Source organism: Aphelocoma coerulescens, chromosome 15, assembly GCF_041296385.1.
Source record: "Aphelocoma coerulescens isolate FSJ_1873_10779 chromosome 15, UR_Acoe_1.0, whole genome shotgun sequence".
In the NCBI taxonomy this organism is placed as follows: domain Eukaryota; kingdom Metazoa; phylum Chordata; class Aves; order Passeriformes; family Corvidae; genus Aphelocoma; species Aphelocoma coerulescens.
Genome location: NC_091029.1, coordinates 3,312,885 through 3,336,315, shown reverse-complemented (window position 1 = coordinate 3,336,315; position 23,431 = coordinate 3,312,885). Strand labels below are relative to the sequence as shown.

Genomic DNA, 23,431 nt, shown 5'->3' with positions numbered 1-23,431 from the left:
TCTGCAAGGTTGTCACCTCTGCTTGTGGAGGTTTGGAAAGGCTACAAGAACACAGCTGAACACAGCTGCACAATTTGTTCTGTGGGGAGAAGGTGTTTAGTTATGCAGATAATCTTCCCATTTCATAATGACATTGCAACTTCCCCTTACAAGCCAATTAAAAAGGGTTTAGTACAACTAATCTCTACTTTTAAAGCAGGAGAAATTAAATGCAAATTGAAAAACTGATCCTGTCTATACCTGAATGGTCGCATAACATTTCCAGATCTCATCCAAAGAGCTGGTTTTTTGGTGTTTTGTCCCATTTTTAAATGGAACCTCTTGAAAAACTGCAACCTTCACCTCAGCATATCTACAAGGACAAAATACATTGAGAAATCATTTTAAAACATGCCTTCCAAATTTAGAGAAGCATTCATTCCCATGCTATAGATGGGGGGACAGGATTGCTCTCAGGGACACTTTTACCATGATTTTCTGGAGGGATGGGACCACCCCAGGCCAAGTTACTGAGTAACAGAGGGAGGAGAGCGGGGCACAGCTTGCTCCTATCACAGGAGGCATCTCCCACATCCAAGGACAGAGCAAATACTCCATGTAAAACACTGGAAGGGCAGGAAAATGCAGATGAAAGTGAGAAAAAATGAATACAAGTCACACATCAGCCTGCTTCCCATCCACAGGAAGAAAATCCTGCTACAACGTGGGCCATAGTCTTTGCTTGCAAGCAGGGCAGGATTTCTACAGCGTAAACAAGGGCTGAGCTGTCCTCTTAATCTCAGCCTCCTCTGCAAGCTAGACAAGCCCATCTCCAAGGAATGGGCATCCCCAAAAGCCACACGATGCTACAGCTGCACAGCTGACTCCACTTCTTCCTAGTGACTGCAGTATCCAAGGATTTCTCACAGGCAGGTGCAGAGGTTTTGATCCCCCATGGACCAGCATGGCATAGAAAATGAGAGAGGAGCCCAAGGAGGGGAGCTGAGGTCTGGCTGACCTGACTCTGCCCCAGGGGTCTGGCTGAGGGGACTGGTTCAGGCTCATCCCTAATGAAAAGGCAGGACAGTTCAGCTCTAGTCTCACTGTGGACACATCTCCACACACACACACACACACCCCCAAGCACACACACACACTCATTCACACACCCTCAAGCCTCTGGCTTGCTCTGTAACATCAACCTTACATTTATTTACAGCTTACTCTGAGAAATCTGTGCAATTTCAGCCAATCAAGCTCCCAACAAACCCTATTATGGCATTTTCAGTCTCTGCTTCACATTTAAACGTTGAATGTCTTTTTCAGCCAACGAAACTGATGAGAAAAAGGTAGCAGCATTTATGAAAAGATGAAGGTTTATAACAACAACTAAAAAAAAAAAGGTACCATTATCCCATTACGGAGCATTACTGTAGGGACTGAACAGAGAAGCTAGTGTTTGGATAGACCATGCCACAAAAGGTAGCCACCTTTTTGTGTGCGTGTTGGATCTGAAAAGGAAAGAGCACCTGAAACATGAACAGTCCTCATAAGCGTGTGCGCTTTTTGCTTTCACTCGTGATCCTGGCAGAAGTGCGAAACTTGCTTGGTTTTCTTCTCTTTTTCCTTTTTTTTTTTTTTTTTTGTAAGTATTTTTTTTGCTTTTAAATTTTTTTCTTCCTTTTTTCTGTTGTTTTTATTTTCCTCTTTTTTTGGCAAAGTGCAACCACACCTGGTTACCACAGTTTTGACATGGCCGAAGGTGCAAGTGTGACGAGAAACCTTGAGTTCAGTTCAGGGTTCCCCTGCAGTTCTCAGAGCCACAGAGACACGGGATTTTTACATCCTCAATTGGAAACTTGTAGTCGTAGGTAATTTCCTCGTTCACATTGATGTGCTGCTTGGAGTAGATAACGATCTTCTTTTGAGACTCCACGGTGATCACTTTAGCATAACAATTTGGCTGCAAGGGTGATAGAACAGGTGATGATGTCGGTTCCTAGGGCCATGGCTTCCCAGCCTCCACACAACCATTCCAAGATAAAATAAAACGGGCCCCCAGCCATGCTTCCAGAGCCTGGACCCAGGGCAATCCTAGGGAGGGAGGCATGAAGCCAGAAAACAGAGCAGCCCTCCTTGTGCTGTTCCAAAATATCCATGTTCTGGTCATTTGTGGAGCAAAAGAGCCTGGATGATGCTCCACCAAATTTGTCACAGGTTAAGAGCAGCTCAATGCTTAATATTTTGGCCAGGCAGGCAAGTCTGAGTGCAGACTGCAGCACAGAGAAGAGGGGGAAAACAGCAGGGAATATTTTCCCATGTGGACACTAGAAGCTGTTCCCACAGCTGATATTTGGTATGTTTTAAGGAAATATTTGTTAGATTTGCTTGCTCAGTGTCCATCAGGGTCCCCCAAGACAGTCAGGAGGGCTTTTGAGCACACTCAGTCTCCCTGCACGTTTCATTTCTCAGGTCTCTCCAACCTCTTTACACTACTTTAGACCCTGCTCTGATCTGCTGTGATTCATTAACATTTAATCACAACCCTGCGACCCCCTGCCACTTCTGAGCACCCCAGTCAAGGCTGGCAGGGACTCCCCGGGTTTATCAGCATTTCAGGGAACAGTGACAGGGTACTCACATTGCAGCTGTGATTGATAAACCTGGCGAAGTTCCCGCATTTGGTGGCATCGATGATGGTGTCGTGGTCAACTCTGAACATGTAACTGCTGCCGATGCCTTCATCCTCGTATCGCTTCTCACGCATGTCAGCAATGACCTGCAGGAACCCCCAGGCAGGCTCAGGCCACGCTGAGCGACTGAACCTGTGAGCAGCCACCTACACAAGGCCCCCCTGAGCTCTCTTGCACCAGGCACCGGGGCTTTATACAACGCCCATCGCCCCAAGAGAACACAGAAGTTCAGGATGGGCCTCTTAAGGAGGATTCTCCTGAGTGCTCAGTTTCCATGGGTTGTTGAAAATCCCACCCCTGTACCTCCAAGCCATATGTCAACCTCTGCCCAGCCCACAGCGCTGATGCCTCCAACCCAGGACTCCAACCCTTGCTGTTATATTCAAGGACTTCTTCCAGGGCTGGTATTTGCTCAGATTTCACACACAGCTTACCTGCCTGATGTTCTGACCCACGTATTCGATCACCATCTCATCAGCTGCAATGGGCTCCATAGCAAAAAGGCCCCAGTCGTGAATGTGACTCTTGCAGAATTTTAGCTTTTTCTTCCGGAACTGCATGAAGAAAACACCCCAAAACCCCAGCCCTGAATTAGTCACAGCACAGAAAGGGAAAGGATGTCTGTGGGTCCGAAATTTGCAGCAGGGGGTGATCTACCTTGAGCTGGTTGAACTTGAGCAGGTCACTGTCGCAGCTACCAGTGAAGGAGGAGAGGAGCCTGCGTTGCTCTGATCGCCTCTCGGAACCAGCCCGGGTGGAAGCATGAGGTTGGGCAGGGATGCTCATACCCTGAGAGGACAAATGGGTGATTCAAAGCTGACCCAACACTCTGCAGGCTCCCTGTGAGCAGCCCCTCATGCTACATCACCACAGAACACCTGACATCAAACATTAACACTTCCCACCCAGCCCCAGCAGGACAGGAAGCACCTACAGTGTGTGACAGAGTGTAAAACCAAATCCCATTCACACCTGGCATTCCTGGAGCATGATTCCTCACCTGTGTGTCAGCTGGAGGCTCCTCTGCAAAAGCTCGGCTATTGTTGAGGTATTTGAGTTTGTCCTTCTTATCAATTTTGTAATAGCCTTCGCTCCTTGCACAGCCCGTCACGTGCTCCCGCATCCCGTCATCCCGCTTCTTCTTCTTGGGGGTAGAAAAGCTGGTAGGTGTCAAGAAGTTAAGGAGAAACACAGCCAGAGGTGGATATCAGACTAAATTTGCTACAGTTGCACAGAGCTAACACCAGGAGCATGGAAAATTAGGAAGGTTTTGTGGGGTTGCAAAAAATAACACTGTTACTGAGATGCTCCTCAGCCCAAAGGCCTTGGAGAGATGCTGCTCTCACCAGCCTTGGGAAATCAGCTCCTTCAGACACACATTACAAACCTTCAGGTTTGAAGGCACCTCCAGGGCTTTGGCTCCTGGAAGGACAGTGGAGCTGTACTACTGCCAGCTCATGCCACAGACACAGCCATGAAGGCTACAACTGAGACTGACCCAAAAATGCTCCCTGTGAGACAAAACATATCTTCAACACCAGAAAATTGAAGCAGAGGGACCATAAAAACCGAGAGGTGACTGCCTCAAAACCGGAGTGCTGAGGGTTTGCTGCAAAGCAGGTGAGCCTGCAGGTACTTTCACACTTGTCATGCAGTGTGGCACAGGATGAACTCAAGGTGATTTTTAAGTGGCTTAAAAAGTGAGTGTAATTTTGCTGTTACAATATAATCCTTATCATCAGGGAAACAGATTTATTTTCACTATGGGTTGTTAGTTATCACTGACTGTTTTAGGTGGTTTGGGCTTTTTTGGTTTTGCTTTCCTGTCTTGCAGGAAGCAAGGGATGAAGATATCTGAACTTCACACAATCTCTAGTATATATCTAGACAAACACACAAGGTGGTGTGTTTGTCTTCTTCAACACATAAACCTGTATATCCTTCCTAAAAACACTACAGGAGAGTTCTGAGGTTTTAAGAACAGTCTTTTAGGCTCTGCTCTGGAGATCACTACTGATGACTGCACACACACAGAGCCCTGATGTGCCACCTAGAAACCACTGATTTTATCAGTATTTCAAACTCAAAGCAAGTTAAAGCTGCGAGAACCACTAACTCATCATTTTGGGCACAGATGGTGAGATTATTTTTACAGCAAGTTTTAGCTCCAAGTGAAAGCTCTGTATGTGCAGACTAGAAATTCCACAAGCAAACTGGAAAAAAAGTCTGGTTACATGCAGACAGAAGCTTCTCAAACTAGGAAGGAAACCTCCCCAGAAGAGGTGCCTACAGACTGTCCCTGCAGTCCCAGACTGAACGTGCAGCAAGAACAGCCACTTCTGCAGTATTTTTGTATTGCAGCTTCAGAGAATAAAACAGCCTAAAATTCCCTGCTCATCCAAGCAATTGCTATTCCTGTAAGCAACTGGTTCTCCCACCAACAAAGAGCCTTTTGCATTTGAAGTCCTAGCCAGCCACCATCTCATGCATCTCACACGTGCTGCCAATACAGTGAGAAAGGATATAAGGATGGAAAACCCACAGGGTGTCATTGAGCCAGTCCATACCATTGTCCTGCTGTAACAAGCGGTCGTATGTGATACACATGAATTTGATATCCTCCTCGTCTATGCCTCCGTTCCAGATATCGTACAAAATGGTCATCTCCTCAAACTCGGAGCGCGGCCTGAACTGCGGCCGGGGCGGGGAGTACTCGGGGGAAGGGATCACTGGCAGCTCCTCAGATGTCTTCTTCTGCCTTCGCCACTGTCTCTTAGGTTTTGCGTGAGCTTCTTCTTCCTTTAAATCTTCATTCCACTGGTTCTCCAGTTCCTTGAATGGCAGTTTCTCTGCAACTGTCTCAGCTGCTATTTTCTCATGGAAACCGTCATTCCTGAAGTCCAGGGTGACGGCTTCGGGATCTTTCAGTCCATAGTAGGCATCAGGATGTCCACTCAACAGCTCTTTGCCCATAGCACCTTCCACCAAGGCCACTGGCACGGGAGGAGGTTCTATGGTTTTGCCTGGGTACACATCCAGCGAGAGGACAGAAGGTGGGGACCGCCTCGGCCGACCCGGCCTCCTTTTGGGAAGAACAGAAGGTGGTGGTGGGGGAGGAAGAATAGAAGCCCCAGGGGGTACTTCTGGGGAGAGCAAACCAGGTTTCACTTCTGCCTTGCATTCCTCGATGGGCATTCTTCCATCTCCATGCATGCACGGCAGGGCTGCTACAGGTATTGGCTCATCAGGTGGCAAACCCATGTCCATGTGGAAATCTGCTTGCGGGGGGCTGGCAAAGGGGATAGGGGAAGGAACACTGTTCATGCTGATCGTAAGGGAAGCACCAAGAGGCTCTTTAGAGGGTTTCTCCTCTAGTTCATCCTCTGACTGTTTCTTGCCAGACAGAAGGCAAGGAATGGTAGCACCAGCCTCTGGGAAAGTAGGTGTGAAATTGAAATCTCTCCCAGGAGTCCGAGGAATGCCACTGTTAATGCCAGGAGATTGGGATGGGTAGGAAAAGGGGCTCCCTGGGACTTGAGGGGAACTGAGGGTCAAGCTACTTCCTGTAAGGGGAGCATCACTTCCTGGCGTGGCTGGAACAGTGTCCGTGCTCTGTGACTTCGCGAGGGGGTGTGAAGACTTGGCCAAAATGTCCCGCCCAGGAGTCCTAGGAATCTCTTCTTCCACGGACGTTTTGGTCACCATTAATTGTTCAGGGAACTTTTCTGGAGGGACTAAAGATTCTTCCTTGCCAGGAGTTGATGGCAGGGGAAGCATGGAGGATGGCACCTTGTGGGCTGGAAGCAGAAGAGTCTCCGTCTCCGAGTGGATCATCACCTCCCGTCCAGGCGTACGAGGCAGCCGCTCGTCCTCCTCCGCTGCCGATGGCGGCTTTGCTTTAACTCGGCCTTCCAAAGTGCTGTCCTCAGACTTGCCAAAGAAGCTGCTTTTGCTGGGCAGAGGTTCTCCAAAGACTCCCCCTGGAGCAGAGATACAGAGCGTCGCCTCCTCATCTTGAGATTCAGGCTTTGGACCTTCCTGTACCTCTGCCTCCAGCATGGAAGTGGGTTCGGACTCTTCCTCTGAAAGGGGAAAAAGAGAGGAGACTCAGGAGCTTTGCCTCCACTTGGTTACTTGCCACTTGCTAGTAAAGGCATGTTTAAGATGCCACAATTACAGAACAGCTCAATTCCACTGGGAGGCTTTAAAACTCCAGTGCTTTACATTTTGGAGGCACAAGAGTGTAGAGTAATTAGACACTACCACACACTTTCCTAATGGACCATAAAAAACCCGCACTATTAATTTGAGGATTAGCTACGACACAGACCAGAACGAAGGTTTCTCTGCTTTCAAAAGCCCTGACAACCTTTTGTACAGACATTAAAGGAATGAGCGGCTTGTGGGGTGAGGACTTTGGAGGAGAACTGTCAGAGCCCAGAGCTATCACCTTTTCTAATGTGGGAACTAAACTAATTGCAGGCCAAGGAGCACCCTCAGCTCTCCAAGGAGGGAGCAGTGAAAGGAGAAGCAGAACACTCCTGAACAACACATGAAGGAAATGGGAAGGCCTTGTAATGGATGAGGAGACACTCAGATGGTATCAATGAGGCAATTTATATGCTGCTCTCCCTGCAGCAGCCTCATTTGTCTGGAGTTTATTTACCCACTTAGGGCCAGGTCCAAAAGGAATCAACGGTGAATCTTGTTAGGCAGCTCAAAATAACATTTTCAAGTGGGAGAACAAAAGGAGGTGAAAATGCCCAGGGAGTTGGAAGGGAAGCATTCCCCGTTTCACTGAACAAACCAGGGCTGCTGGAGAAGGGTCTGAGCCCTGCAACTCCTGTATGACAGGGCTGGGCTGCTCAAGAAAAATGCTGCAGTTAGAGCTTGTTCCCACAGCTTACTTGGAAAGCTCCTTACACATGTCATGGTGCTCAAATGCAGGTGTCCTCAATTTTACATCCTTTCTGCATGCTGACCTGCTCTAGAAAGGATTCATGCAAAACCAGTTCTTCTTTGCCCTGCCCAGTTTAACATTTTACTGCTCTGTGACTTTCAGATTTTGCAGCAGCCAAGGAGTGACACCCTGTGCAGGAACTGGATTTCCAGCTCTCCAAGTGGCAAAATACTGCCTAGTCCTCAGACACCTCAGTGCTGCCCAAGGCTCCACAGCAGGCCCCACTAGATGTGCCCTCCCTGTTGGCTCCAATTTTAACTTTTAGATTCCCCCTAGTTGCCAAATTTGTCAAGCACTATGCATCTCACTCCTGTTCTAGTAAAAGGTTTCCAATTTCCTTGGGTTAAATACAATTCTGTATTGACTGAAAATAATTTCCTCCTTCCAGAAAACTAGAATATCACTCCTTTAAAAGGAGTAAGCAACAAAAACCCCCACAAATAATATTAGGAACCAAACATAACGCTGAGACTCCCCTCACCTGCCCCATGCAGCTTCCCTGTCACATACTGCTTTGATATTAAAACCAAAAAGAGCCAGTAGTGACATTCCTGTTCTGTTTTAGCAGCCATGGCTTTTCTATCTTGAGCTTCAGCCACCACACCACCCGATCAGTCACCCTCGGATGATGACAACTGTTCAGTTCCTATAGGACTCCAACTAAACTGGCCCAGGATAAGATTCTGGATACAGTAACCACAGTATTTTTAGTAGCAGATGGCTCATGTAAAGCTCCTTACTAGGAAGGAAAGTTCAGCACAGACCTCTTTCCCTGCACAGATAATCCCCTAGGCTAGAGCTAAGACTGGAGGAAGAAAGAGAACAAGGGAAATACAAACCCATGCATATTGGGCACTGGGATAAAATTTACTTGGAAACGTAGTAACAAAACTCCAAAGCACATGGAAGGGCATACCTGGCCTACAGATGGGAGAGGGTGCAAGTTTTGTCTCCTGGTCTCTTTCCATAACCAAGTGTTTCAGAGTTTCAGCAGCAAGAGATGCCCCCGGGACTTGGCCACACTCACTTTCCTCTGCCTTGATTTCTACACTGCCTTCATCTTTCACTGCCAAAGCTGGCTCAGCAAGTCCCAAGCCTGTTGCATCCATGTAGTCATCCACAGGATACAGGTCCAAAATAGTCTCCCTCTCATCCTCAGGAAGCTCATGACCAGCAGGTTCATGCTCTGGCTCAGCAACCATGGCTTCTCTGCCTTGATCTTCAGCCACCTCTTCCTCCTCTTCCTCCTCCTCATCTTCATCATCATCATCATCCTCCTCATCTTCATCATCCGAGTCAGAACTTGATTCGAATTCAGAGGAGTCCTCACTTTCATCAGATGATTCAACTTCAGCCTTGGAAGACGAGGGACTTGCTACATCTACAAGAACAAACTGCCATTAGTTCTGCTTTCTGGCTTTATTAAACAATGAGGGGCAAATATCCCTTCCACTACAAAAGTGTGGAAACAGCATCAACAGCAGCGTGTGGGTGTGAAGGAGTGGCTCCCAATTTATTTATTTTTGCAGAGATTTATAAATCCTGTCTCTGGCTGCTTATCACCAATCACAATGTTTATCACAATCACCATACAACAGGCAGTTCCAGGAGCAGTGCTGCCTGGCACCTTGCCCACGTGGGTCTCTTGGTGCATTGTATCTTTTACTAAGACTTTCTGCTGCCTTTACACATGGTCTTAGAAAGCAGAAACTACCACCTTCCAGGGCAGAAAGTGATTGATAGGACAGAGTTATTAGCAGCCAAATTACCCTTGTCTGAAATCTGGTCCCTTCTCCTCCCAGCCACTCGCATTTCCCAAAACAAGCATACATTTAACTGGCTTTGAGACCTCTGCCCCTCTGCCAGGTTGGGCTGAGATCAGGTAGGGACTGGAGAGCTACTGTAAAGGGACCCACTGACTGAGGGATCATGGAAACCTCACAGGTAATAATTAAAAATACCTCTGTGCATTTTCTTGTGTAAAACTGCCCACCAGTGAAAGGAGGTGCACAAGTAACAAAATCAGCTCACAAAGGCAAAAGGGAGACCACAGCTGACCCTGTGGTGACACTTGCTGCTTCCACTGGAGCTGCTTACCCTCCTCAGAGTCCTGCTCCTCCTCCTTGTCACTTGTGTCTATGCCTGTCTCCTCCTCATCATCTTCATCCTCGTCTTCATCATCATCTTCATCCTCATCATCTTCATCCTCCTCATCCTCCTCTTCCTCCTTTGCAAGAAAGCATTGCCAAAAATGAACAGTGCCTGACCCTGCGACCTGGCTGTCAGTACAGTAACCATCAGGGAGGCTGGTCAGAGAACCTGAAGAGGGAGTGACCTGACAGAGGTTCTGTGAGGACAGGAGCACTCATCTCCTAGAAAAGGGAACTTTAGCATTTGGCATTACCAGGCCCCCTTTTAATGACAAACAGCATTGAAATCGCAGTCACAAACCAACACACCTTGCCAGGTGCTGCTTTCACCAAGCCTCCCTCTTCTTCCTGCTCCTCTTCCTTCTCTGAGGAGGACTCCTCTTCTTTCCCTGATGTCTCATCTCCCTCTTCTCCCTCGCTGTCGAGCTCCAATGGCCTTGCTGGTCGCCGTCGCAGCCCCACTGCCTCTGCATCCTTCTTTGACAGGTCAGATGTTGTATCAGAAGCATCCCTGTCCCTCTCCGACTCTGAGGAGCAAAAGCAACAGAAATTACCATCAAATACCTTGGAAAGGACGGAAAGAGTTAACTACATAAGGGAAACTTCTTTGGGAAGATCAAAGTTAGGAGCAATGTGCCCATGTGGTGTGGGTCCCCAGGCTTACAGGGACTTGCTGATGTCACAGTGAACAGTGCTGATGGCAAAATGTAGGCAGCCAAAGATGACACTCCCTACGCAGAGCAGACAGCAGACATAGCATGACTGAGGTCAGGACAGGTAACCTGAATTTAATCCTTTTTTTTTTTTTCTCATTTTTTGGCTTCAAACCCACTTGTTAATCTGAATCAACTTTAAAATGAACCCACATTTTATGCAAAACAAAGGGTACTCAAAGCTTTGTCTTCTCTTTACTCTTCCCTGGTTACAGGAAATAATGTTAAGATATTTTCAAACAGATTTTTCTGGCAAATAACTTTGATTTCTTTTTCAAATCAAACGCAGAGCAAACTGTTACGTGGTTCCTCCCACCACGTCCCAGCAAGCTGTGAGCACACCCCAAACAGCCCATGAACCCATCTGAGCTCCTTCTGCTGGGGCCCAGCACAGCTAAAATAGGTTATGAGTTATTCTCAAAATGTGGGTCTTAAACTTTCCACCAGTGAATTTCAGATAATTGAACCCAGAGGGGCCATCTCCCAGCTGATCAGAGCTCTGTGAGAAGCAGGGTTTGGCTCAGATCCTTGGCTCTGTGTTTAACTGTAAGCGAGCACACTGCTGTGAAGTTTAAAGGGATTCAGCTTGCGTGGGGTTTGCATCTGCTCTTATGTATCAAACAAATGTGCTTTGCAAACCTTCATCTTCATCATCCACAGAAGTAGAAGGCCGGATTCTCTTCTGATCTCCTGCTGAGGCAGCTTCAGGTGGCTCCTTTCTTTTCACCTGAACAAAAGACACAATTAGCATTTCTGAAAGTTTAGAAACAGCAGAAATCAACTTCTTAAGCAAATTGCCACTTCTTTACTTTGCTGTGGTCACTTAACAGCAGAAACCAAGGGCCACTTCCCAGCTCTTGATCTCTTTATTTGCTTGCAAACAGAATTTCACTCTGAATGAAACTCTACCCCTTCAATTTGCATGAAAACACCCCGGGTACCAGCATGGTGCATGTCAACACCAGGTACTTTGAGGATGACAGAGAAAACTCGACAAATCCATGTGTCTGAGATTGTGGCAGAACAGAAAGAGAGCCTAAACCCACGGCATCTTAAATAAACTCAAAGCAAGTTTTACTCTAAATAAAGACTGCAGAATCTCTCATCCCAAACCTTTACTTGCACCTTCTATGAATTCAAAAATCCTAATTTCAGGGAAGCCCTCTACACTCCCCTACCCCACACTTCTTTTAAGATACTTTCAATTTTTTATGCAAATGCTTTTTAAAATGGATACCCTGTGCTTCTGAGGAGACAGAGTTTAAGCAAACTTCAGGTGAGACTCAGCTGCCAAACTATCAGACATTCCAACCAAAACAACAGCTGTGTAAAGCACTATGAGCGTAAGTGTATTTTTTATGATAATGCTGAAACGCTGTGTCCTAAACACAGGCAAATGTCCCCTTTCCCTTGCAGAGCAGGGAGATCCCCTATTGTGTGACAATTCACACAAGTGGAGGATGAAAAGCTAAAGCTGGAACAGAGGGTCCTTGCTCTGGTCCTGGGGGGTCAGAAGCAACTCCCTGAATGAACACAGAGTGGGGTGAACAGCCTGCGGGCTCTGGGGCACAAACCTAGCGAGGTCTGTCCTCCTAAGGCTCCTCTGGGGGATGTCAGCATAAGGAAGACAGTTTTTTGTTTTCACCTTGAAGGATGGCAGCCGGATGGCCCCTCGTAACCCAATGCCCAAGCCGATTGCCTCATATCCCAGCCCTTCTCCTTTGTTCCAGTTCTCCAAAAGACAAGAGGCGATTCGATCCTTCGGCTTTGGTTTTTCCTCCAATTCTCCTCCAGACTTCACTGGAGTGAGAGACGCCTGCAACAGAGAAGGCACATTTGAGAGGGGAAGTTTCCTGGGAAGGACACAAACTCTGGAAACCATTTAGACAGTCAAGGTTCGGGAAATATCACTGCCCTGCCTGGGCATCAGTTTCTCTGAGGGCATCTGAAGGTGCCCCACACCTGAAAGGAAATAGAGCTGCACATAATAATACAAATAACTGGAGTGTGCTTTAGGCAAGTGAGCCCAACAACGTTTTATTTACCTTTCTTTGCTAACCCACATAACTGAAAGCAATTCCAGACCTTCCAGTTGGGAACACCTTCCTTCTTTTGAGTGTAAGGCCAAATATAGTGCATCAAAAATCACACACATCCTTGTGTTTCCTTAGCAACCACAGCCCAAGTCCACAAAACCTGTCAGAAGGCTCCAGTCCTCGAACAGGAACATCAAAATATTTAGTTGAAACACCAAAGGGTCTACAAAATAGACACACAGCCTCAACAAATCCTTTTTCACCAGAGCTGAGGTGTGAGGGAAGAGCAGGAATTTGGACCTCTGCAGCTGTGGAGAGGTGGACAAGCTGGGAGAATGTCACACATGATGGTATGTCATGCTCTGCCAGAGCCAGGGGCACTGGAGGTGACACTCGCTTGCATCAGCCCATGGCACAACACCCCAAACACTCTCTCTTGCACACCCTAACAGAGCTCACATGCTGAAGTGGGCTGTAATCACCAAAGAGGCAGCACAAGCTCAGCTTTCCCGCTAATAAGGGAACAAGACTAATGGGAGTATCAAGCAGAGAATCCAAGTGGCAGCATTCCATGGCCAGGGGTGATTGCTTATCCCTGGCACTCTGCTTAATGCATCTTATTCAGGCTTTCAAACCTGACCCACCACTAGATTTGGGAACAAGGAAAAGCTTTCCCCTAGCTCAGGCAGAAAAGGTTCATGGGATGTGCTGCCTTCCCTAGCAACGTGCTCCTTTCACAGCTTTCACCCCATTTGTTTTCCACCCTGCCTGAGCCAGGACACCAGCTTTATCCTTGAACCCTCCCATCTTTTACCTAGGCATGATGCCTCTTGGAAGTCAATCAGCTGCCAGAGTTGGAATCAATCAATCAGCTGCCTTTGATGGAATATAGCAGCCAGAATCAGTGTGACTGCAGAGCACATGGGGAACTGACCTCCAGCTGCCACCAAGGAGCCCAGTTGCCTCATGCTCACACACACACACAGACACCAGCAATAGGAAGGTACAGCTTAAGCTGAATATTCGTATTTTGTTTTCTGCAAAAGCAGGCAGCTTGTGACTGAGAAGGAATCCTGTCCCACCCCAATGCCAGGGGTGCTCAGCCCTAGCAGAAAGGAGGCTCTGCAATCTGTGGGGTTTTTCTGCACACAACAGTAACACATGCCCTGGGGCAGAAATGGTTCTGGCATCTCTGTTCCCGGACAGAAAGCACAGTGGTTTTCCATGCAGCAATTTCATATTTTCAATTACACTGCTCACATCCAACACAACCTGTAGCAAGGACTGTGGGACAGTCAGCTTCCCTTCCAAAAATGGCTTACAAATTCCAGGTGAGGGAAGAACACACCAAATCCAGCCATAGCTCGGGATGTAAAAGAGCCTGAAGATCTGCCTTGACTTGCTTCTGCTTCTTCACAGCAGATGTCTGGTTTAAAACAATTTCTAGAGTATTTCAGTTGCTGTTTTTGCAACTATTTGCTGGATCTGTTTCCTTCATTGCCCTGGAAACTCAGGGGCCTCCTCCAAGACTGTCAGCACACGCTCGCTGGCAGGAGAAAAGCTCTGAGCATTAGTCAGGAGGAGAGGTTTCTGCTGCACGTCACGCCAGCCAGCTCTAAGCCAGAGCAAATTACACTGTCATAAAACAGCTGTTAAGCAGCAGCATTACCAACCTCTCCAGAAAGCCAAGGAGCTCTCCCAGGCACCAGAATTAACACACAACTGGTTTACAAAAACAGGTGGTGAGGATACTGCTCTGATAACTGACATCTGAAACAGAGGATCTACCTGCAGGTTGTGGTTTGTTTTGTTATTTTTACAGTAATTCACTGCAATGGTAATTTTGAGGCTTGCATTAACCTTTCTGTAGTGTTAGGTATTTTGGGTAGTGACAAATTCACCATACGTTAGATCACAGAGCTGTTTGCTGGCTGAGGTACACTTCAAATTGGGTGAGAAAAGGATCAGAGGATTCATGCAAAGCTGTTTTCTCAACTAATCCCTGGAACTCTTCATGTGTTTGGCCAATGTTCGGCTCTTGAGTTAATTGTTGCTTTGTACATGCACTGAGGAGGGGGAGAACTGGAAACACCCACAAATCTCATTGCACAAAGTGGGGAAAACAAAATAGAGGCCTGGTGGTTTCAAACACTTCTCTTGCATCTGACCTTACTTTTTGGAGCTAAACATCAGCTTCCTCTTGTACACAACAACTTAGGGTTGTGGGTTTTTTAAAGTCAGTTCCAAACCCCTGCTGACCCCACATCCTGGCCACAAGCACTAAGAACAGCTCTCCCAGGACCCAGAGCACATGAAAACCCACCTTTGCCAGACGTTCCTTCTTGTCCCACCAGTCATCAAACGCCCGGAATGCCACCACTTCGACCATCTTGCGGTTCAGGTCCCTTTTCATGATGGCCTTTAGTTCCTTCACTATGACCAGGAGGACTCCGTCCACAGTGGCCTTGTGGGGATCCTCCTTCTTCGGCTCATAACCCGGGGGTGGAACCGAGGGGTCAAACTTGGGCAGTGGTGGCCACTGCTGCCCGCGGGCAAGAGCGGCTCCCATTGAGAAAGGGCGGTAGGGAGGAAGATTCACAAACTGCATCCGGCCTGTTATGAAGGGAGGATACTGGTACGTGTTCTGCGCCTGCATCATGCGGCTCAGCATCTGAGTTTGCATCTGGAACGACATTGGCATGCCACCCCACTGGTTGCCCAAGACACTGATCATATCCACCTGCATGACCGGGAACATGCCAGGATGGAACGGGGGGAGCGGGGGCAGGATGTGGGGCGGAGGGACCCCAGGCGGGGCGGGCAGCGGCGGCGGGGGGACGGTGACGGCCGGGTGGGTGGGCGGCGGCGGCGGCGGCAGCGGCGGAGGCATCGGGAAGCCCGGCTGTGGAGGTGGCGGAGGAGGAAGAGGAGGGAATCCCGGCGGTGGCAGCGGGGGGATCGACGGGGCCATCACGGCCGTGTTGCTGACGGAGGAGTTCACCACAATGGTTTTGGCACATTCCGCGCTGGTGATGGGCGCAGGGTTGGTCTCGTCGTCAGAGATTTCCATGTCCTCCCCTGAGGAATGCTGACCCTGCCACAAAAGAGGGAAAAAAGGTGACGAGCACATTCTCTTTACATTAAATACCACAGCGCTGGGCTGCTTCAAACAAAAGCTAAGTTTAACACACATTTTAATTGGGAACGGAGAAAAGCGAGCGATGCTCTGAAAAGACAGGGCCCACTGAGCAGCTGGTGCCTATTGAAGCTTTTCTCTTCTGTGTCAGACCTCAGGAATCAGAGAGGTAAAAGCTTTCTAAAAGAGCATCAGCACCAACTGAACAAAACCCTCAGCTTCTATGTAGCAGGAGGAACTGCTCCCATGCTTGCTGAAATACACACAATCCAAACGTCCTTCACTGCAAGATACATTATCTCTTATTTGCATCTAGTACTCATAGGTACATTACACTGTGAGTTTTTATTCCTTAGTTTCTCCATGCACAAATAATTACCTTGTTTTTTAATTATAATCCCTGGCTCATTTGCTGTCAACTCCTAACCTCTAATTGTGGAAAGACAGTACCTCCACATGGTTGCTGCTACTGAAAGTTGTCTTGACTAGACCACAGCAATTCACATGGGGAAAAAAAGAACCCCAAATCTGGTTAAACTGCTTTTAAACATCAAAGTCATAAATGCTGCGATTCAAAGACATAGCCTATGTTGTGTTTTGGGACAAAATGAATACTTTACTAGCCACAAGAAATACAGACTTACAGAAAATGCTAAAACTGTGTCCTACCTCTGCTGCCAAAGGGATGGAAATTGGACTAAAACAGAGGGTGCCTGCTTGCTCTCAAGTCTCAGAGCTGCCTGACTAGGTCTTATACAAAAGAAAAGTCTCAGAAACTACCTCCGTCCTCAGCAGCACGTGGTCACACCTGCACAGTGTCTGTCCTACAGGCACTTCAGTCCTGGAGGTGTCTCCAGCACCAGGAATCCACATGCATGACTCTCACATCCCTCAGATATCAAAACCTTGATACAAAATATAGTAACCAAATACTGCCGGAAGACATATCCACACAGTGACAGTTTATCTGGGACACATGAATGGTGCTGATCTTTGACTAGAGTGATGACAGCAGACAGGACAGGGTCCCTGTAATGTCCAAACATATGTCTCACATTGCTGATGTCAGTAAAGAGCCTCCATGCGTTCCCCAGCACAGCCCAGGGCACAGCAGGGATGCTCCTCCTGGCCAGAGCCCTCCTGCTGCCCTGGGAGCTTTGGCAGCCCAGCTGAGCCAGGAAGAGATCACCATCAAGTGGTCTGTCAGTGCCTCTCTGTATCACAATCCTGGCAAGAGTTTTGGAACCTGCTGGCTGCTGTCAGCCAAATTTGATGGTGGATCTCAAAGATATTTATTATTTGCTCCACATTTCGTGCCAGCAGGTGCCTCTTCTGTCTGCTCTCCTACCAGTCTTCCCAGTCTGAAAGGAAAGAGCAGTATCAGACACTGGAGAACCTGGAAGTTCTGGGAAGAGCTGCTGAGGAGCAGACTTTGTTGGCAGTTTTCACATTGAAGCTGCTGTGATTTGGTTCTTAACCCGTGAATTTTTTACTGGGGTATGCAAACAAAAGCAGGAGCAGCTGAGTTGACTCTGATACAAACTGTTGCCGTGCGAAACTGAGCAACCACAACTATCCAAATCACTCCAAATGTTTCCCGTTTTATCAAAGGTCATCTCTGCTACAGCAGCTACCACCAGAGAGCAGGCTGAGCACGACGCTTGCAACAGCAGCTGTGCAAATCCTCCAGTCCTGGCACCTCCCCTCACCCTGGCTTCCCCGCATTCCTCTGCTGCAGCACAAACTCACTGCCTCCCGCAGCACCTGGGTCACCCACAAAAAACCACTCGTAGTTTTAGAGCCCAAAATGCCCAACAAGGAGACACCATTCACCTGGCAAACCCTGAGCAAGAGCTATTGATCCTCGGTAATAGTGATGGAGAGGGGACACCCCTGTAGTCACAGTCACTTCAGCGCATCTGTGCGTGCAGGGAGGACTCTGAGGGCTGTTTTGTAAACCCTAAAATGAACAGCTAAAAAAGAAGTAGAGGTGATAACCCACTGCACTCGAGTCTTTCCAAAGCCCAGTTGTATCATGCCCTTGAGCTGCCCACATCTGGCTCACACTTCTCAGTGGGTCTCACACCCTGCATCCTCTCCCCAGCTGCTCTATTGCGGTCACGTCCCACGCCGAGGATGCTGGGGAATGAAAGGACATTCTGCAGTTTCAACTACTGCAGCTCCAGTGAAAGGAGCAGAGGAAGAGCAAAAAGGATGACTGTGGCAGGTGTAAACAAGATTCTTGTGAAACAGACCCTGGTTTTCAATAAGTGAACACAAAAGGCCCTGTTAAAAGCACTGTCTCCAATTGCAAATGCCGGGTGATGCTAAAGGTCGGCTCTGGATAGAAAGCCAGGAGTGTTCCGGCTACCAAAGACAGACAAAATCAGCTTCGAGTTCACATTCATCTCATCTGATGGGATATGGAGAAAAGTCACCTCAGGAGGCCTCAGGGGAGCACTGGAATCAAGCAGTGTCAAGCCACAAATTCTCCCCAGTCCCTCCTGCAGGACCCTGCACCCTCCCAGAGCCCTCCCAACCTCCCATCCTGGAGCGCCAGCAGCCTCAAGCCTGTCCCAGCCAGTCCTGACTCAGGAAACTCGTGTGCTCCTGCCCATCACTCAGAGCCCACTGCCATCCACACCAGCCTCTAATCAGCCTCAGTACCAATTAGTCCTGCCTGATAAATTTGGCTGGTTTTCCCTTTTGAAGGAAACATCACATAGAAAAACCAGTCCTGAAATTGCAGAGAGGTGGCAGGACTAGCAGGATTCCATGCTTTAGGGCACAGAGCTTCCTTCATCCCTACATACATTAATTTTTATTTAAGCTGAAATGAGAATTGTTAAAGCAATAACCAGCATGTTTGAAAGACTGAAAGATTTTTCTCTTTTTTTCCACTTCTGGTGCTCAGATGGATCTACAGGAAGCAACAACAGATTCCCTGCTTCCTACAATGCTGGGCTGACAACTCACCTCCACTTGCACAGTGCACACAGTCTGTGCTCCAGTTTTATCCCAAGCAAGATGGACAGAGAGAAAGAATGAGATTAAATGGCAGGGAGAAAAGGATCAGAAAAGGCACAGGGGGTAGGGGGAAAGAATCACAAGGTTAGGAAAGAGGTCAAACCAAAAGAAGATCATCTACAAGGAAGTCTTTAAAGAAAGTTAAGCGTAACGAATATTTAAAGCGGATGACTTTCCTGTAACTGCTCATATCCAAAGGGGAAAAACGTAGGCACCAAGTGAAAGAGATCAAGGTACAGATAGAAAAACCAAGGGGAGACATAGAAAGATCTTCTGTTATTTGAATTTCTTTTCATTCACCTGTCTGAACCTGGATTTACTACGGTTGCTACCAAATACCTCTCAGGGTAGAGCTGAAAAGCACCTGTGCTGTACTCTCAAAGAAACTGCCTTCTAGCTGGCCTCCCTCTTTGCTCTCACAAGCAGAAAAAAGTGAGCTGATGGATGACATACATACTGCTATGAGACTGTCACGGCCATCACTGTCAAAAAAACCTGCGTCAATCAGTCCCGGAGTTCACCTGCCTGTTTCTGAGGTCATCTGGTACAATGCCACCAGAAAACCTCCCTTCAGCCTACTGAGAGAAAAGCCATTTCCAGCTAAATTAATTTGTGCTGCCATCTTTACTTTGGATTAATTAAATTAAGAGTTAGCAAAACAGGTATTTAATTATACGCATGACACATTTTTCCAAAGGTTCTTTAATGATGCAAATTTGTTAGGAGAGATTCATGTCAGCGTAACTGGTTATAAATGGCCTCATTCACTGTTCACCCAAAATGTTAATTGCCACCTTTAACACCAGCACAGTGTGCAGAGACTCTTAAGTTAAATGAGGGAACATCCTGGGATGCCACTCCTGCATCAGCTGGAATAGTGACAGGGTAGGGCCAGTGGCTGCAGGGTATCGATCCCACCTCAGAGCCATACCCAGCATTTTGCAAGCAAATGTTAGTACCTCCAGAGAAAAAAAACTACATCCTAATATTTGCATGCAGAACTGGCAGCTTCCAGATGTGAGGAGGCTGTTCCATCCCCTGACCCAGGGGAGCCCTGGCAGCAACTGGGACCTTCACTGTACACATTGTTCAGTACCTTTCTTACAGGCAGAGAAACTTCACATCCTTCCATTTCCTTCTAAAAAGCCATCTGAGAAAGAATCTACTCAGAATTTCAGAACACACTGTGAATACCATCAGCTTACAGCTCATTCTGCTTAAACATTCTGCTGGGTACTAAGTTACTTATATTTGAGGCAGGGAATTGTACCACTGAACATAGCAACTACTCTGGCATTACCTGGCTGAGCTCTGGTGCATCAAAATAATGAAATGCAGGATCGATGGCATTCAGCACAGTACAAGGGCACCAGCCTTCATGTTTTTCAATAAAGCTAGAACTAAAATCAGAAGGGACTCTTGGACAAAAAAGTTTTCCTACCCTGGTTAAACAGTCATCACTTGGTTTTGGATTAAGTCCAACCAAGAGTTGAAAAAACTTCACAAGTGCTCATCTCACACTTTATCCTTACAAAAAAGCAGGGAAAGAAAAGCCTTCAGAGGTGAGGAGGAGAGGACAACTGACTGAAGAGGGTCATACACCATGTTGCTGACAGAGTCAAGAACAGACTCCAGGTCTCTCTGACCTCCTATACCCCAACTCCAGTTGCCTCCACGCTGGGCTCACACCAGGCTCCTCACTGCCTGTGCTCTGTGTTTGACAAGGGAAACAGCCCTAGTGCCGTGATCCCTGGGTGAAACCAGCTCAAGTTCTCTATCTCACAATTCTCTCCCCAGACTCCTTCAGCAGAGCACGTTAAAGAGAATGAGACATTTCAAACCTGCCACATTTCTTATGCTACCATCCAGAACAAAAATGAAGCCTGAGGCCACCAACCAGCCCCCTGCAACTCTTCCTCCAAGACAACATCACTGAAAAACTCCTTTCAAGTTCAGCCCAGAGAATCCCACCATTCACTCTGCTAACAGAGTAAATATCAAATACCTCTTGCAACCCAAAATCTACAAGTCCAGCGAGGGCTTCAGAGAGTATTGCTTTGTTCATCTTTAATCTGCTTTTAGCTTGCAGGTTCCACGTTCCTGGAAAAGCACATGAGGAGGAGCCATGGCTCTGAACTGCCCTCTTGTCTTGCTGGGAGGGCACGATGACATGGCAGAGGGACTGTGCTGAGCATTCACACCTCGCCGTGTCAGGCGTGAACAAGGCAGACTCGGCGCCTTATTTACAATGCACACCAGTATTTTTACTTTGCTAACCATAATTATAGCCCTGCCTCGGGAAGAACACGCACAAGGGCGGTGCTTCACTGGTGTTGCAGACGTGGAGTACAAGAGGGCAGAGTCACTCCAGGTGGTTTGCCAGCAGTCCAGCAGCAAAAACACAGAGCAAACACTGCCTACACTTTCCTGGGTGAGCTTTCCAACTTGGTCAGGTCACTGTGCTGTCCCCAGCGCCCGTGGTGGCTCACGGTGGCCAACCCACCACCACCGTAGCCTGGATTGATACTGGAATTAGGTTGCTGCCTCCTCCCCGTGAGTTAGTCAGGTCTTTCAACCTCCTCTGGGCAGCTGAGAGAGCTCCCGTCCTCCTGCTGTAGTCAGAGCCCGCGAGGGCAACCAAACCAGCTTTTAATTGGGACAACTTTCTGGTGTTTGCACTATAATAAAATGCTCAGCTCAGTAATTGGCAAATGGAAAGATTTACATATTACAAATCAGTGATTATAAAATATCTCCAGCAACATGTGATTCTATCTCTAGAAAAGAAGACTGCAAGGTTTTTATATAGTTATATATTTATACAGCACTTTATAAATGAACTCACAAGCAAAGGCTGCAAACACACAGATCAGAGCAATGGACTCAATGTTGTATCCCACAAAAAGGGACACCAAAAAGGCCCTAATGGAACAGGGATTTTTCACAGAAGGAGGGACATGCCTTGGCTGTTTTGGTTTCTCTACTACCAATTGCCAAAGTACCTCTCACTACCTGAAAAAGAGAATTCAAGCTCTCTATGATGACAATATCCCACCTGACACACACTGTGTTGGCTCAGGTTGTGTTTTGGTCTGGTGCTTACTTGCAGCACTTCTTTGGCACACACAGTGCTCCCCACACCTACAGGGCTGCCCAACAAGTAAAACAAGTGACAATAATATCCAAGTGCTCATTGTAAACAAACAGCACTGCGAACACCAGCCCAATTTACGCCACTTAACTTTCCTTCCTAAAGCCAAGAGGGAACTTTGAGTTGCTATCTCAAACCACAGAAGGACAGAGGGAGAATTCCCTAGAAGGCCCTGCTGGTCTCAGAAGAGGGGGACAGGGGTGAGGAAATGCCACGTGCTTGTTTGTGGCTCACAATGTGCTCCATCGGGTGCTGGTCCCTAATTAGACCATCCTGCACATGGGGAGATGCCACAAGTACGGATTTGGAAGGATGCAGGGAAGCAGCTCAACTGGGCTGCAAGTGTAGGGCAGGAAGGGCTCTTGAGAGGGGGAGGTACATGGGGCTAATGTTTACAAAGGGAAAAGGTCTCCTCAGTCACTTCCAGTATTTCCTGACACCAGGAACAGAAGTAAATTGACTTATGTTTTAAGGACAGCAGGAGAGCTGGACAGCTGCCCAACAGTCCATGCCATCATCAGAAAATCTAGTGAATCAAGATGACAAAACAAGCTAAAATGACTCCTGTAGGATGGACAGCAGTGGCAAAGAGCATCCCAGCCTCGTGCAAATCCACACCACACTTCCTACAGGCCCTCACATGCACCGAGCAGCTGAAATGGGTCTCAACACTTCAAGGCCCCGTTTCAGACTCTAGAGGGGATTATCCTACCTCCCTGCAGGACAGTGGAATAACATCAACATCTCCAAGGAAAGGAACTGAGCAGTAGCTTAAATCAGTATTTCCCAAACCAAAGCCCCTGATGTGACACAGGGCATGAAATGGTCCACACAAAAACCACACAAAAAATAGGAGAAAATTAATGCAATGATTGAACAGGAGGGGTTCAGGCTGTTTTTACTTGACTGTACATCGGCGCTCCAGTGGCTGTAGGAAATGATGTATGGATTCTTCCTTCCAGAAATCGAAATGGATTCTGGAGTAAGAAACACCCATTGAGGCAGCCTCCAGGCATTTCCACGAGGCTAAAAACTTCTTTCATTCAGCAAGTGATGCAGGGAAGGACAGACAATTCTAGGTGAGGCAAGAAGACAGAGAAGGGAAGCCCATGTGGTGCAGTCTGAGGTAAACAGATCTTTACTGATCCAGAAAAAAGACAACTTGAGGAATGTGATCCCAAGGGGAGAACACTCAATCATCATTCAGTACTTTCAAAAATCCATTCTCTTGGCAAGACAGCACAACAGTCCAGTTTTCAATGTGGATTTCAAGAGGCCACTGCAAGAGCTTCCTAGGACAGAAATCCTCAGAGCGAGGAATTAAACCAGTGGGAAAACAACTGCCAGATCTGCCTCAGCAGAAATCCTGAAGAGATGAACTGGCAAAGAGAGCTAGGTTGAGGGGGTTGCTCTGTATGTTAGTAAGTGCATCACCTTCCACAAAGGGGATGGCTTAATTCAGGTCTTTCTCCCTTCCAAAAGGAGGAGGCTCTGAATTGCAAATCTCATGGCATATGATGTGGTTACACCGCTCCTGTCGGCAAGATCATCGAAGAAGGGATATTTGGAGAAGGCAGACACTGTCT

The 23,431-nt window shown here is 47.6% G+C and overlaps 1 protein-coding gene across 1 annotated transcript in view; it reads right to left on the bottom strand.

Moving 5' to 3' along the window:
- Positions 1-1,163: 1,163 nt before the first annotated feature.
- Positions 1,164-23,431, bottom strand: part of SETD1B (SET domain containing 1B, histone lysine methyltransferase) — a 44,067-nt gene continuing 21,799 nt past the window's right edge. Inside the window, exons 7-18 of the mRNA XM_069031323.1 lie at positions 14,855-15,625; positions 12,141-12,311; positions 11,135-11,222; positions 10,092-10,309; positions 9,730-9,859; positions 8,549-9,013; positions 5,198-6,754; positions 3,673-3,839; positions 3,330-3,461; positions 3,107-3,226; positions 2,621-2,758; positions 1,164-1,942 (exon numbers count right to left, since the gene is read on the bottom strand). Of these exons, the coding sequence (XP_068887424.1) occupies positions 1,769-1,942; positions 2,621-2,758; positions 3,107-3,226; positions 3,330-3,461; positions 3,673-3,839; positions 5,198-6,754; positions 8,549-9,013; positions 9,730-9,859; positions 10,092-10,309; positions 11,135-11,222; positions 12,141-12,311; positions 14,855-15,625 (4,131 nt within the window). The 3' untranslated portion in view covers positions 1,164-1,768. The remainder of the gene's footprint in view (positions 1,943-2,620; positions 2,759-3,106; positions 3,227-3,329; positions 3,462-3,672; positions 3,840-5,197; positions 6,755-8,548; positions 9,014-9,729; positions 9,860-10,091; positions 10,310-11,134; positions 11,223-12,140; positions 12,312-14,854; positions 15,626-23,431) is intronic.